This window comes from Sander lucioperca, chromosome 7, assembly GCF_008315115.2.
Source record: "Sander lucioperca isolate FBNREF2018 chromosome 7, SLUC_FBN_1.2, whole genome shotgun sequence".
Classification (NCBI taxonomy): domain Eukaryota; kingdom Metazoa; phylum Chordata; class Actinopteri; order Perciformes; family Percidae; genus Sander; species Sander lucioperca.
This window is the reverse complement of record NC_050179.1, coordinates 19,160,458-19,177,818: the sequence shown is the minus strand read 5'-3', so window position 1 is coordinate 19,177,818 and position 17,361 is coordinate 19,160,458. Positions and strand designations below refer to the sequence as shown.

At 38.8% G+C, this 17,361-nt stretch overlaps 1 protein-coding gene across 7 annotated transcripts in view; it reads right to left on the bottom strand.

The window, feature by feature from the left end:
• Positions 1–17,361, bottom strand: part of LOC116046819 (pleckstrin homology domain-containing family A member 7-like) — a 148,028-nt gene that overhangs the window by 66,578 nt on the left and 64,089 nt on the right. For all 7 annotated transcript variants that reach the window (XM_031295240.2, XM_031295245.2, XM_031295243.2 and 4 more), the window contains one exon: positions 7,091–7,174. In XM_031295240.2, coding sequence (XP_031151100.1) covers positions 7,091–7,174 — 84 coding nt within the window. The remainder of the gene's footprint in view (positions 1–7,090; positions 7,175–17,361) is intronic.

Genomic DNA, 17,361 nt, shown 5'->3' with positions numbered 1-17,361 from the left:
TATCATAGCAGCTTGGACAAGCCTGTTTCACACCTACGCAGCTGCTAATATGACAGATCCAGCAGAACATAGCAAGGAAAAATGTAACCTGGTTCCTCCTCGTCTTCCTTATCTAGAATGGAGCGATAGACTAAAATGAGCGAGAGATAATGAGGGGGGGTGGGTGTAAAAGTGAAAGTAAAGCAAGAGAGGGGTTTGAGTGATGCAAAGTGCAGAAGTAGAAGAAAAACAAATGACAGTAAAGGCCCAGACACACAGAGCCGACGGCCAAACGTCGGCAGAAAAGGCAGTTGGACTGATCAGTCTCCCCAATTGGTCAAAAAAGTGCTTCGGAACACACCAAAGCGACGAGACGTAATACGTCTCCATAACAGCCGGCGGAACTAATCTGTATTGTCGCCCAAAAAATTAAACTGGCAGCTGATCGGACGAACGCGTCACATGGGTTTGGTTTCTCCGGAAATTCAAAGACAGACTGTCATGGCGATCTCATATTGTACTAAAATAGTTCACCGAAACGTGTTTCTGAAAACATTTTAAGCGAAAAATAGGTCATGCAGTTGCTGAATCAGTCTTCATTTCAGATCAACAAAGTCAGTTTAAAAGATTTTCGTCAGATTTTGAGAGACTCTAGTCACGCTCATTCCGCTCCTCGTTTCCGGGTTAGCACTCCACCAATCAGATGGGTCATTTGAGTCTGACTGGACGACGGCCCCTCGGACGGACGACGGCACGGAACACACCAAACAGACTCGAGTCACTGACCTCGCCAGACTGTCCAACGGCCGATTATCGGCTCAGTGGAGGAAAAAAGACAGAAGATTAGATAAATATAATAAAATAGTAAAAATAAAAAGAAGAAAGAGAAAGAGAGAATGAAACAAGCAGAGAAAAGAGTGGTGACAGATAATATGAAGAATGGCAAACTGCCAGAAAAAATGATCGGGTAGGACAAATGGAAATAAAGGGAACAGGAAATGGAAAAGAATGAGATGGTGACAGAAACAGAAAAATGAGAAGAGGAGGTGAAATGAAAAAACAGGCTGCTAGAAATGGAACCTGTGCAGTGAAATGTCATTACATTTTAATGTGTTTCTTCATTACATTAGCAGCTACAAAAGCTAATTGCTCTTCACTGAATTAGTCAAATTTGTGCAGGGAACTTACAACAACTGACATGGTGTTAGATGATCTGCATATATCTAAAAACAGCATATAATTAAAATGTAAAAAAAAAGATTGCCAGCATAATAACTTTCAAATAGGGAACCTACAGTACAGTACCTACAATTATTTGAGGAATTGTTCACCAAGACCTAAACCATCCTTTAATTGAGGTATGAGTGGGGAACTCAAAGCAGAAAAGATTGAAATCCTTGAAGTATTGTTCTAAATCAAAATCTTACAAGCTATTAAACTCTAAAAGATTTGAATCCTAAGACAAAAAACATCCATGCATATGTGCTCACTGAATTGTAGAATTTTCTGTTTTGTTTCCAAAAATTGTTGTGTAGCCAACAGTGGAGCCAAAATGTATGCTTTATTATGTTGACACTTTCATTAAAGCACATCCTGAATACCGGATAATAGAGATGTTCGAATTTTTTCCTTCCCGGACCAATACATAATTTGCATAACGCTGATACCGAGTACCAATCCAATACCAGCATGAAAAAAAGTATATATATATATATATATATATATATATATATATATATATATTAGGGCTGTCAAAATAACGCGTTAATTTCGATTAATTAATCTGAGAAAAAAATAACGCGTTAAAAAAATTAACTCAGATTAATCCATTCTATATTGACGTTTGCATACAGACGAAAATCTGGTGCCACTGATATGTCTGCGCTTCTCTCTGATGCTCTGAAACAGACATTACAGGAAACACAAATACCGCTGCATGTGACGCTAGTTAACACTACACTCAACAGCAGTTAACGTTAGCCTACCGCTAGCTAGTAGCTGGATTAAACACGGTTAAAATGCGGACAGCTAACGCTAAACGGTGTAAAGTTTGACTGTGTTTTATTGTAGAGGGTTCCAACACCGGTATGTAACAATCTGCAGCTGCCGTCGGAAAAACAACACAGACGGTGCGTTCAATGAAACTGGTAAACTACAGCTCGTGGTGCATTTGAAGTTGTTGTAAATGTCCTTTTCCTATCTGGTGGTTGTTTTTGTCATTCAACAGCAATTTACTAGTGAAATAAGTTATTGTTATTGTTATACATTATTATTAAATCATTTCATTTTGACCATATGGCCTTAGCAATAAACAAGCCGTTCTTTAATGTCACCAACTGTTGTTTAGTACCCTTTTTTTTCCTTTTCTTTTTTTAATCAGAGTATGTAATTAATTAGATTACATTTTTTAATAGATTGACAGCCCTAATATATATATATATATATATATATATATATATATATATATATATATATATATATATATACACACACACACACACACACACACGCATATATAGCAACCGCGCCTCTGCAAAATAGCCTCGGGAAGGAACTTGTTTTGGTGGAACATGTACGTTCAAAAGTTGTTTTAGTCGTGCAACAGAAAACTCAGATTGGACAGATAGTCTAGCTAGCTGTCTGGATTTACCCTGCAGAGATCTGAGGAGCAGTTAACCATAGTCCTCAGAAATCAACCAGAGTTTAAAATGCCAACACAAAGAAAGCGGAAGGTAGTGGACATCTGGCCGAAGTGAGGGACATCCAGCGGATCAATCCCGGAAATGAAACGTCGTCGATACAGACTATGTATCCAAACAGTAATGAAAAACAATAAACTATAACTTGTGATTGATCAAAACATTAGATCTTACTGAAATATTAGTGCAGGGCAGAGGCCCTGCAGTAATATTTCTAATTTGACTAAATATCCCTTTAAATATCAGCTGAAGCTCTGCGGCTGAGTGAACGACATCTTCAATTCAAAGCCAGGAGGTTAACAGCACTGATCTCAGGTCCATGAGCTCGAGAGTGAAAGCCTCACAGTCTGCCACTTATGGAGCTGTGGGGTTTCAGATCCAGATGGAAGGTGAAGTAAAAGTTGAAGGAGAGTCACATGAAAGCCTCCTGTGTGTGACCCTCACGGATTATGAGCTATTTTATCACTGGGTATACGTGTCCAGTGTTACAAGGCCCTGCACAACCACGTACAAGTTTTCAGTTATTCTGGCTGATAAGACCTTCTTTCAGGTTTTAGAGGGGTGAAGCTATGCTACTGTAAGTCATCAAACTCCATACACACAAAAGACATGTACAATTGTCTCACGGTGTGCACACGCACGCACGCACACACGCACGCACCCGCGCGCACACGCACACACACACACACACACACCTAGGCCTGTAACAATTCCAAATTTTGCTGTACAATTAATTGTCTCAGAAATAATTGTGATTAACAATATTATTGACTCTTTCAGTCAAATTTAAAAAGATTTTTTTAATTTATTTATTTATTACTTTTTCAAACAAATTAAAGTTTTGAATGAATTCCAGGAAACATCTTTTGGTTATATCACTGTTATGTGACTAGGATAATGTAATAACACAGGTACACAGCCTATGAAGTAAACCACGCCTCTTTATTATCATAAAAACATTGTATTTTTTTCTTAAATGAACATAAAATTGACAATAGTGCAGTATTATATAGTTTTCCGGACCTTAGCTAATAGCAATTAATTGCGGTTAAACAAAGAAACCGCAATTATGAAAAAAAATTGCGATTTGACAATTATATAATAGTTGTTACAGGCCTACACACCCACACGGAGCTAATCAGCCAAAATAAGTGAAAACAACTGTATTAAGCTTTATTTCTTCAGGATTTATTCTGTTTATACCTGAGAACAAATTACATATATACACAAGATCACAGCAGGACAAGGCAGTCACACAAAACAACCATCACTCACTCCCACACACACACACACACACACACACACACACACAGATTACAACAATCAGAGATATTATTTAAGTAACAGAAAGCAAAACGTCCTGATAGGAATACGGAATAAGGGTTTAACTTTAGGTTGATGAGCAATTTATTTTAGTTGTGGGGTGGATAGTTCTGGAAACTGGTCTTCTCCGGTGGCAGCATGAGCACATACAGGATATCTCCTTTGATTTTCTACTAAAGAGTGGGGGTGTTAAACATGAGTTACATAGAAATCTGCTGTCCAACCAAATTCTTCAGTGTTTATAACATTGTCCTGTATTAATTAAATTCCCCATTTGGAGGGCATGGATTAATGTAGGATTATCAATGTTTGAGTACTTGTGAAATCCATACTGTATACATTTTGTCCTTTTGGAGTTCAGAACAAGTTTGAAATCAATAAAAGAGTTCTGGAGGGCATCGAAAGCAGACTGTAACCCTGAGAAAGCCTGGCTAGTGGGGGAGCTGATGGGTGAATACATTTAGTACTTAATATGTACAATTTTTATAATGAGCAATACGCTCTCTATCTAATATAATCTGCATTTACAACTTTCTTCTTTTTTGCGAGAGACATGCCAGATGTCAGGCTTTACTGTATACCCGCACTTTACATCCGGTAAGCCAGACTAACTATCACCTAAAAAAAAGCAACAATCATACTTTGACAACAATATGCAGCTTTCAGACCCAAAATGTGAGGGTCACAGAAAAATACACCATTTTTGTTGTCGTTGTTATTTTTATATCATAGAAAACATTTTCTCAGCCTTCCATTCCTACAGCAATGATAGCTACATGTTCAATAGCACCATGACGGCTGCAAAGGAATGAATTCAATTGTGTTTTTTGAGCGTTTCATGCTCTCGCCAAATGTATTCTGCAAGCTGACATTCAAATTCTCCTCCCTAGAGTATATGCAGGTAGATTTGAATAGCTGAGAGAAATGGAAGAAGGGCTGGAACATACAGAGCTGCAGTCTGTTCCTAGACAGTGGACTACAGTACTGAAAACACCGTCAAATATTTCTCTGCGATTATTTGAGTTATATTTCACCCAAACTGGTTCACAGTGCCAGGGGCAAGATGTTGAGTTATTTTTCTTACAGCGTTGACAAAGGCACACACCCACTAACAAATTAAAATCCCTGCGCACGCATTCCGAAAAAGTCATTTTTTTATATATATTCAGGCTAGAGGATGTATTTATGCAAAATTCAGCAGCCTTATTGACCTAAATCCCAATTTGAGGCAGCAAGAGGAAATAGCGTCCCATCTATTGTAACTGAGACCTTAGAGACTGTCTCTATTGTGGTGAAAGTCTGGTGTCAGGTTTATACACTGGCAGCAAACCTTTGCCCATACAAAGCCTTTAGAGTGCAATGTCTCCTCAACAGGCATGAGTAAGCACTCTGACCTTTTTATTCCACAGAGACCTGCACTTACCAGGTCTCTCAGGCTACGTTCAGACTGCAGGCAAAAGTGGCCCAAATATTTTGCTCATACGGTATGTGACTCAGATCTGTTGTATTGTTATAACAGTGAACAGCACGAGCCACGTGGAATCTCATCTTTTTAATTCAGATTTGGGCCACTTTCATATGTGATCCTAAATCAGATACACATCCGAGTTTTTTTTTTCAAATGTGACCTCAGTCTGAGCAGTCATATCGGAAATCATGCGACTTTTACATCACTCACTCACTTATTGACCCACCTCTGTTGCCAGCCAATACAACCCAACTACTAGACGCTTTTGCAGGGAGATGGGTCGCCTGAACTCAGAGTTGCGTTGCAATCACAGTAACACATTCTGGTTAAAATATAAATTGTCAATATTTTCTACTACATTCATGGACATAGATTGGAACCAAAAAAACACTCACACCCACCTCTACTTTAGGATTAGAGAATAAATTCAACATTTTGGGAAATACACGTAGTCGCTCTCTTGTTGAGAGACAGATGAGAAGATGGATACCACTCTCTCATATCTGCATACTAATCATGACCCTGACGAAGGCAACAAGCCGAAACACGGTCTAACAATAAAGTTGATGTGCATACGTCAAGTGCTGCTGGAGTTTTACGTCTTCACTTTCTCTTTTTCCCTTCTCCATGCACCTTGAAATTAGGTGAAGATGTACCTACTCTGCTTCACTAATCATGAACTACAGCCAGCAGCCGATGAGCTTAGTTTAGCATAAAGACGAATGCATACGCAAAATGAAGTGTTAAAGCGACAAGTTGTTGTATTTATTGGCAGCGATTAGTGACTTCATGGAGTCTTGACATTTCCATGAGGTTTTTTCTCACTGCCAAAGTTGTCATACTAAGCTAAGCTAGCCACCTGCTGGATGTAGCTTTATATTTAACAAATATGTGATAAGTGAAAAAGAAAAGACGATGCAAACAAAAGTACATTCAGTTGCACTTTCCAACTCTAATGGTCCAAACAGGAAGAGAGCAACATTTTACAGACTCCTGCTTTAGCATTAGCGGACAGTAAGAACACTCCGACAGCACTGGATGCCCTTGACAAATCTATACACATTTTCTCCTTTCACTTCTTCATTTAAAAAGCAGTGAAATGAAAGGTCCACACATCTTCACTTAAAACAACCCTGAACTTGTCTTGAAACTTGCAATATACCCACTCAGTAAAGAAGTATAACGAAAGAATGCTAAACTGAGACAAAAATGTGTAAATGATAACTTTAAGGCATGGGTAAGATATTTTCAAATTAGAATGTTTAAGCAACTATAAATGACACTATATCAAACCTTAAAACTACAATAATAATAATAATAAATATAAAAAATATAAAATAACTACAAGAGCAGAAAAGGATTTTCTTTCAATCCTTTCAGATAAGCCTCATTTTCGGTATCATTTCATCACTTTAAAGAAAGTGATCAAATAACCAGCTCACAGCGTGGCATTCAACTCACTCGCCCTATTATTTTAGTGTTGATATATATCAAAACAGCTGGAGAAAGTCAATGTATCCCAAAGCATCTGACATCAGACCATTTTTGTACTTCAACAGGTATGTTTTTTTTTATTGTTGGTAAGTTGGGCTGCAGAGAAGTAACAAACTCAATTACTCACTGTTCTTGCAGGATAAAATCCATGTTCTCTGGAGAAATCTGTCCGGTCACAGGATGGCGAAACGCCGTGGTCCTCTGGCTATGACTGAAGTGACAGAGGAAGGAGAGAGAGAGGAGACAAAATTAGCAACTTTGGCTGCACTGCAAACCCTGTGAGGGTATCACCCTGGATTTTCACCCCCACTGTGTTTACAAGTACAGCGGACACGAGCCGGTCATTCCCCAGAGGAGTAGCGTGCTTAGAAGCTCTGTCCAACCCCTCCACCCTGATGGGCCTGTGTCCCTGACTTTCCCAGCCCTGTGTAGAATGTGAGGGGTGGCTGCGGGATGCCCACCACACCCACTCACCCCACCCAAACAGTCCTGTGCAGCCTGTATGGTCCAAAGTGTTGGCCTCAGCACAAAATGTTGGACAGGGCAGGCCTGGGCCTCCATCAGTTATAGACTCAGTCAGTCATTCTAAGCCTCAACCAGAGTGTAAAAGCATTTGACAGGGTAAACAACACGGGGTGGCATGGAGGGTCACAGCGTGCGTGTGTGTGTGTGTGTGTGTGTGTGTGTGTGTGTGTGTGTGTGTGTGTGTGTGTGTGTGTGAACTGTTCTCCAATTGAACAGGAGCTTGAAACCCTCAAAACAGACAGTTGACAATGACTGCTGTGTTATATTGATGTTTATTGAAGTTTCAACAGCTATGAAGTTAATGACCAAAGAGGTTATTGGACTAACTTAGGTGTTTATCTCTAATAAAGGAACACCTGCCTGTGTTGATGCTCTTGGTACGTTAGGTTCCCATATTCAACCTTTTACCAAGAATCTGGGTGTGATTTTTGACAGTGCTTTTAAATTTGATAAACAGATAAGCTCTGTTGTTAAAACCAGTTTCTTTCAGCTGAGACTATTGGCTAAGGTTAAGCCTTACCTGCTACGCAAAGACTTTGAAAGAGTCATACATGCATTTATTACGTCCCGTTTAGATTACTGTAACTCTTTGTATGTTGGATTGGATCAGTCATCCCTTCGTCGGTTACAGTTAGTCCAGAACGCAGCAGCTCGACTTTTAACTGGGACAAAAAAGTGCCACCATATCACACCGGTTTTGGCAACGCTCCACTGGCTTCCTGTTTGTTTCAGGATCAAATTTAAAATTGTATTAATTGTTTTTAAGATCTTAAATGGGTTGTCGCCTTCTTATTTATCAGAGCTTTTACATGTCCACACACCTGTCAGAGCACTGAGGTCGTCCAATCAGATGCTCCTCGATGTGCCCAGATCCAGGTTAAAAAATAAAGGTGACCGAGCCTTTGCAGTGGCTGCTCCAAACCTCTGGAATGGTCTACCTATTAATGTAAGAACAGCTCAGAACATTGAAACATTCAAGTCCTTGCTGAAGACCCATTACTATGCTTTGGCTTTCAAATCAAGTTGAGCTTTGATATCTTGACCTTGTTGTTGTGCTGTTGGTTATTTTGTATTGTATACTGTGTATTGTTTGTGTATATTATCTCTTTGATTTTGAACTTTGTTAAGCACTTTGGTCAACTATGGTTGTTTTTAAACGTGCTATATAAATAAAATTGAACTGAACTGAACTGAACCTGCTGCTACAAAATGTGACAGCACATATCAAAAACAAAGGTATGCTTCCTTGTCCTTGTCCAACAACATGACGACACTTTTTCAAAAGACATTTTGGAAACGTCCTAGCTAATCCTAGCTAGATAATGAATATAATAGTGCTGAAACAATGAATCAACCTTCTTCATAAGAATTTCTTTATTTTACATCACTGTAAATTGCATATCTTTGGATGTTGGACTGTTGTTTGAAAAAAAGAAGAAGAAAAAAAAGGAACTTGACGACGTCACTGTGATGGACATCTTTCACAATTTTCTAACATTCTACAGAATTAACAAGTAATCGATTTACTGGAAAAATACATAGTGAAAATAGCCCGTAGTTTGGTGATAAAATATAGGATCATACATCATAATGATCATATGACTGAACTTTTGGTTGCCAAAGTATGCCACCAAGTAAACTTCTCCTCCCAATTCAATAAATATACACCCTTTAGATATTAGTAGAGAATAATGTATTCACAATAATAATCAATAATTTTATATGCAGGGACAACAGGGCCTCGCAAACATAAGAATAGCATCAGTGCTGCATGCAGTTTGCCACAGAATCACTAGTGACACTAAACTGGGACTAGCGTTCTTGCCCCTGAAGTGCTCCAGTAGAGCTGCCTAGCAGTCTCCAATAGAGGCACAACACTGATTGAGAAACACCATGTACACTCCACAAACACACCCCATGTGTGTAAAGGCTCAGAAACCTTACCGTTACACACATTTCCTTTCTGTAGCAGCTCACATTACTCATGCTGTACAGATTCCTGCTTGACGTAGCAGAAGATCAACCTCTAAAGGACTACAAGGTTTCCCAGGAGACCCATTGACACGACAGCAGCGGGCTCCATAACAGCGACATACAATGCCATTATTAGCTCACAGCGTGAGACCAACAAGTCCTCCAAACCATATGACAATATGGCGCCGCCTCTATAGACGTAAATATGCATCATAATTGCTGCTTGAACAAACACGTATGTGGGGTTTTCAGGGCAGGACAGTTTCCATGACACCTAAACACAACTTTTCACATGAAACTGGTCACATCTAAATGCACTGCCTCTAGAACTTTTCTTTTCAGCTCATACATGTCTGTTAGTGTTAGTTGAGCCACTATCGTTAGTATTACTATTACAGCACTATTAGTCTATATCCTCGATGTTCCACTTCTGTGATTGCTCCGTTGCCGATGGAAATTCCGCCGGATTTCACTCATTTAGGCCAGAAAACTGTTGCTTTGGGCTTCCTTTGTGTTGGCATTTTAAACTCCGGTGGGTTTATGAGGACTATGGTTAACCTTTTCTCAGATCTCTGCAGGGTGAATCCAGACAGCTAGCTAGATCTGTCCAATCTGAGTTTTCTGTTGCACGACTGAAACAACCTTTGAACGTACACGTTCCACCAAAACAAGTTCCTTCACGAGGCTATTTTGTAGAGGCGCTGATGCTCCGTACTGCGCTTAGCGCCGCCCTAGATGATTGTGATTGGTTTAAAGAAATGCCAAAAGAAACAGAGCCCGTTTTTCTCCCATCCCGGAATGATGTGGAGACTCGCCAGACCCTCCTCCGCAGCGCTGTGGAGGAAGGTCTGGCAATGCGAGGCTACAGTACTATTAACAGTAACACTAACAGAGGCCATAGAAAAATATGAACATCATGTTGGTCACTTACTAAAGCTATATTTTGCCTTCAAAGTTCACAAGTTCTTGAATACACTGCTTGTCACTATCTTGTTTTTTTCCATCAAATTTGGATTTTAGGTTTCATTAAGTGACAGTGAAGCCCAGAAGGAGCTGATGTGAGTGTAATTGACATACATACAAGTCAATCAAATACCAAAGCATACCCCCCTTTAGGTCCCGTTAACTTCTAACCATATTTAGAAAAATCATAAAATTGCAAGGGCTTGTGGGTTTCAACAACTTTTCTTGCAGTCTGCATCTCGACACTTCTGCACATCACAGTCATGATGGTTTGCTGCATGGATGTCATTCAAAAGACATACAAAACATAAATCAAAGAAACAGCAGAAATGTGTCTTAGAAAACAAGGTTTAAACTAACACAACATGAAAACTCCCGCAATAATCACACAAGTGATTTGCCAACTGTACAGTGACTATACAGGTTGTATTCATTCTAGTTTCTGCTGTGCTTTGGAGGAGTTTGGCCTTTTCTCCTACTGCTGGCTGTCAACATTCTCAACTGCTGCGGGCTGTGCGTTCGATTGTTAGGTACCAAGAAAAAAAACTAACATCCGGAGCATAATGCAAAGAATTTATAGTTTTCATAAACCCTGACGAATCACCTACGGTGGCCCACAGGGGACTGTACTCACATTTACACACGAATGTCAGACAGCTGGCCATAAAAAATCTCTAGAGTGAAATGCAAAAGTGGAAGTTTAGGAGCAATGGAGGACCTTTGCTCCCAATACACATGCATCATGCTGCCAGAGTGTGTGTTAGAGGACAAAAACATCCAGTGCTCTGGATAGTAGCATCCCTCAGGGGGATGCGCTCACTGTTTAGACATAACAAATAGCCCTGTAGCCGAGTCGGAGGTGTTCTAAGATTTAATAATTGTCTGAATAGGATGGAATTATAATCAATCACTTGTAGCATGAAAATAATAAAACTGATCGTCCTGACAGGCCTCTGAGCCATGAGTTATGACTGAGAAACTCTCCTTGCAACAAATTCCACAGCCGATGCTCAACGGCTCAGCGCTGTTTTACCGATAAACAGCTGTGTCGATGAAGGTGATATTATGTACTGTATGTAGCATTATGGTTACAGATCTGAGAAAGTCCTTACAACCTGTTAAAGGTAAACCACTAAAGCAAAAACATAAAAGTTCATACTGTAACCCTTTTGTTTTCTTTTTTTTGGCAATATCAAAATCATTTAAAATAATAAGAAAACTGAAACATTCACACATTGGTCTATGGTGATACATTTTTAAAAGGGTATGAATATGTATGGCACAGGTCTTTTTTGGTAGATTGTGCAAATGGCTAACATTAAAAAAAAAATTGAATAACATTGGCAGGGAAATGTTACATAAGTGCATTAGTAGGAAATGATGTTAACAGGATTAATACATCATTAACATCTTTATTAGATTAATGGTTTAATATGTTAATTTGAATCCATTCCACTATAAACAGTGTTATTCTGCGAGGCACTTCTTTTGCACTGCTCTGGAGGACAGAAATAATCTACAACTTCCAAGTGTGAACGTGTGACGCAAAGCAAGCTCAAACACTTTTGTATTAACAAATATTAAACAAAATGTGTGGGTTAATACGATAAATCAAACACATGAATTAAGAAATAATGTTTATTATGCCATGATGACAACCGTAAAACATTCTCTCATTCACACAAATGTGTAAGAATTAATAGATGCATGCAGTATTCATAAAGAGCTTATGAAATTGAATGCACTATGTTAAACCTATAAACTGATTGCCTTGCCAGACTATTAAATGGTAAAGAGCTATTTATGACCGCTGAGGACACCTCAAAACCTGTCAGTGAGCCTTGCAGTAAATTTGGATATCGAATGCGCGAAATCACACAAAGGCTTGTTTATTCCTCAGTTGATAGGTGAAGCACTTCTCCTGGCTAACTGATAAATCCATGTCTGATTGCTCACAGACCATGAATGGGAACAGCGTGTCAGTGTCCTGAGAGGTTGTTTATCAGCGGCTGTGATTTCCTTCTGCAGCGAGGTTCAAAATAGTGCGAGGTATAATAGACGTGATGGTGTCATTTCAGTCAAGCTGAGGCAACGATGACCTGAGCTGTAAAGGGAATGCTGAAGGTAGCGCTAAAAGCTTTATAAAGCACCCTTTTAACAATGCCCTTCAAAAAAAAAATTCACAATGTACCTTGCAACTCTGAGTCCATTGTCTATTTTTCGCAGCTATTTTTCCCAGTGAGAATAGTGCCGTTTCAGTAGAAGTGGTGGGTGACATAAGTAGTTTCAGTGTCTAAAACATAAATATCACTTTGTTTGTGTCAGTTGCTCAGATTCAAAGAGCGTTGGGTTTCTATCTGGAGTGACCTATTTGGTTTGTTAAACAGTCGCACACAGAACAGCCACAGCAGAGGGCTGATTTTGGCGGAACAAGCTCTGAAAAACCCTTTTGTGGTTGTCACACAGTAACTATATCAATTTTACAAGGCCGCAATATGTCAAATGTGATTTCAGCTAGCTTTAGATTCTGCTTCCAAGAGGCCAAAAAAAGGTTAATGCAGCTACAACACCTGATCCTTATTACATAAAAAACAACATGGAATACAGTGGTTATATGTAAGGGATAAAATATATTATCCAGCTTTTACTATGGCCACTTATCAACAACCTGCCACATGTCATTTTTAAGTTAATACATTTTCTGTAACCATTTGAAAAATTATGAAATATGCGTCTGGTGCAGGAGAATTCTTGCTGCTTGCATTACTACAGTAGGCTACACACCAAACAGCTGATACAGTTGTAGGAAGGGTTATGTTTCACAAGGCTGGGCGGGGAGTTCTGTAATCCTGGCCAATTTTGTAATCAGATTTCACCAAACACATAAAGACAAATGTCCCTGATTATCTGCTAACACATTGACTGATTTCCCCTTTATTATTATAATAATAATAATAATAATAATAATACATTTTATTTAAAGCACCTTTCATGACACCCAAGGTCACTTCACAAACAAAAAAGGTCGTTAAAATTATAGTCATCTCATAAAAATACAAATAAAAGTCTGTCAGTCAGTCAGTCAGTCCATAAGCCATCTTGAAGAGATATGTTTTAAGTATGTTTCTAAAGTCAGTAATTGAGTCACAGTGTCTGATGTAGTCTGGCAGTGGATTCCACAGCTTGTGTACGTATATATAATTGCTAATTATAGCCTTGAGTGTGCCTCGAGTGCTAATATGCTACATTATCTCATTTCACACGGCGAGAGCTGTGATACAAGGGTACAGATGAAGTTTGTATGAACTCATTGTACGCAAACAAAAACTTTTAAAGGCATTCAAAATGTAGCCCATTGAAGGCTTTCAATTCAAAGCTTCTGCTCAGCCTTTCATAGTGCTCATCGTGTATTATATCTCAAATTATTTTACTGTAGCTTACTGTGGCTACCGTAACAGATAAGTGCACCTGTAACACAGCAGCAGCTAAAAGCATACAGTGCAGCTGTAAAAATGTGTTCCACTCATCCAAATAATTGTGTTGTCCCGTAAACTTTAATCTCCAAGGACAACTGAGGCACGACTCAACCTCCTCCTGGTAGCTCTCCAGCCACGAGTGACTTACATAACAACCATATCATTAAAAGAGTTATCTCTCAAAAAAAAAAGGCCTAACTCCCACTGAATAAAATGCCTACTTGATGCTGACACTATGCGTTTAGCTTTCCGTGAAAGGTGTGATGTTTACCTGCACCGGGCAGTGATTACTCAATTGTTTTCTGAAAACTCTCTTTTCCATTTCATAAAAGAAAATGTATTGTTCTCGGATTAAGTTATTATCTTTACGATTTTTTTAAATATCAAACCTTGTTTTTGATACTGTTTATTAGGGATAGACCCATTATCGGCCCTTGCCGTTTATCGGGCCATTTTTTGGCAGTTGGCAGATTATCTGCATTAGCGTTTTATTTGCTTGAAAACCGATAAAGTTGATTGAATTCAAAAGTGTTACTTTGGCTCCGCTACAGCTCTGTGTCTGTCTCTCTGCTTCGCTCTCACTCACCACCGAGTCCGACTTAATCTTTTACTGGGTATTATGTTGAAAGTTTCTAATTTATTAAATAATTGCTTAAAGCCTTTAAACTAAGTTTTGCGTCAGAGTTTGTAACATTACAAAATCTTCAGTGTGACTTAAAAGATTTTCATTTTTACTGTCAATGCCTATCGGTTCCAAATCGGTTTCATTAACTACTAATAATCGGTATCGGCCTTAGAAAAAACAGTATCGGTCGATCCCTATTTTTAACCAAACACAGAAACCCAAACAAGCTGTTCAGACAAAATGGTTCATTACTTTGTCATCTGAGGAAAAACATTCAAAGACCACTCTGCCTTTCAAGCCAGTTTAGTAATTTAGTAATTTTGATGGTCCTCTTAATTGATCTCCATTTATCACACCAGCTCCCCTGCAGCTGAAGCAGACTTTGTTTCCTATTCAAAGGCAGTCATGACATTAGGGAAATGGACGGAATCTTCCTCTTACAAGACAATCTTGACCACTGAACTGCTGTCAGCGGGTAAGCTTTGTGCCTCTGCGTTTGACTTTGCTGCCCCGGTCGATATCCACATGACATTTATGAAGGACGGGTGGTAAACCTCCGGGGTTACGTAAACACGCCGCGGTCCATGACAGCAACACATAGCACCTCTCATGCAAACACACATGATCTCTCTCTCTCTCTGGCGTACAGCGCACACACTGCACCTGCTGTGTCATATGACTTGGGTGTCACTGTGTCTCTCAAGGAACTCCAGTTGCTTTACTCCTGTTTGTCCTTCTAGCCAAGTTACAGAAAAACCACGTAGTGCTGCTGAAATGATTAATCGACTGACTGAAATTTAATCACCAACAAATTTCATTAGGAGTATATATTTTATATATCATTATGAATGTAATATCTTCACAACATCACCTTGGTTTCTGGGGAATTGTGGTGCACTATTTTATGACATTTTATAGACTACAAAAAGTTGTCAACTAATCGGAAAAATAATTTGATTTATTTTGATTAATCCAAAACAAAAATAAATCATTAATCGCAGCTCTGAAACCAATTTAAAGTCTAAAGGTCTTTCTTACTTTTTGTTGTCGTGCCAAAGAAAAAGGGGCATATCTTGATAATCAATGCCCCTTTAGAACCTGTGTGAAATTGTGCCAGTACCTTTATTAAAGTAGTCAGACATTAAACAAAGTGGGGGATTTTTTTCAGATATTTACTTTGTCACCGCACTGAGTCATGATTGGCTGTCGTTGATCTTTGTAATTGCCTATTGATAACCTGATAACCTAAATGAGCAATATCATTGTTTTTTGGAGGAGGAAAGAACAATTGGACTTGATTTCAAATTATGTTTAGTCCACTTTTGTGATGTAGTTTAAACTTGTTTTTGGGCTTTAAAAAGGCACTCCATAGTGAATTCATTTTGGATTTATAATTGCCATAATTTAAATTCAAATTCATTTAAATGTTTGGGAAATGAATACACAAACGTTAGCACAAATATGATTGTAGCCTGTGACTCACACTTAAGGTACATTACCTTTGGTCAAGCTCTTCTTTATGGCATCTCATCTTTTTCTGATTTGTATTCACTATCTTTGACAAACTGTAGTAGCTTGAACACAATAAATTCACTGTTTTATAATTGTTATTAGCTTAAACCTCAAAGGCGACCCACTGTCTTCAACATTTATTGTTGTGTAAGCTTACTGCATAGCTATGCACTTACACCCATAGTGAGGGCATTAGAGATTTCTTTCTTGGTCGTTTAAGTGTACACTTCAAACACAGAAATGCATACACAATGTACACCGTCATATAACAAACGTACTGTATAGAGAGGCAAAGTCCCTCCCCTTCCGGTGGAACGCCATGGGACCTTAACTCAGGAAAAATATGAACGGTAGTGAATGGGGAAAGACAAATCATTTTTTGATCCCGTTTGAATTGAGCCATGAATTACACATATGATGTTCATCAGTTTAATAGATAATTTCACAAGTCAAGAAAGTTTAATAAATAAATCTCAGTTTATTGTTAAACTGTTAAAGTAAAAGACTGTGAAAATACGTAATTAGAAAGACTATACACTTCAAAGTTGCATGGATGACGTCTCGCTGTAACGTTACTCAAATGAGCAGCGGCTCTTGCTTGTTCTTTTGCTTATCTGCTGAAAACACTTCCCTGGATAAAACACATCAGGTAAGATAACGTTACATGTGTTGTGGAACAGAGCTAAGCTAGCTAGCTAGCGAGCGAGCAAGTTGAGCATCAAGCTAGGTGACGTAAATTGTGTCAGACGAGAGATGTAGTTCACTGAGAAACCTACGGCTAACTGAGACTTTCTTCGGTTGAAAGATTATCTTTTAAATTGACGAACATCATATTTGTAATCCATGGCACAATTCAAACCGCACCAAAAAATAATTATTATCGCTCCATTGACTCCCGTTCATATTTTTTCGAAAGATAGGTCCCGTGGACCGGAAGTAGAAGGCCGTGACTTCGGCTCTCTATACACAGACTGAAAAGGAGCAGGAAGAGAATAAATCTCATATTACCTGCAGCATTCTCCAAATACTTTCAGCAATCTTTTGCTACAAACTATTTGCACTCAACAACAACAACAACAACACACTTTAACAAATTCAATAATGCATTTCAGGTTCAAAGGGGTCCCAAAAATCAGTCGCAGCTGCATTAAGGAAACAATGTTGATACAATCAGGATGTTGTTATTAGCAAATATGTACTTTGATTTATTTATGTATGTTGAAGAGCATGCAAGATGAGAGCCAGGGAAAGCTCTTAATAACAGTGACCATTCATTAGAGCAAGGTAAACCAACTCAATTTCCAAAAGAAGTCAATAGCATGT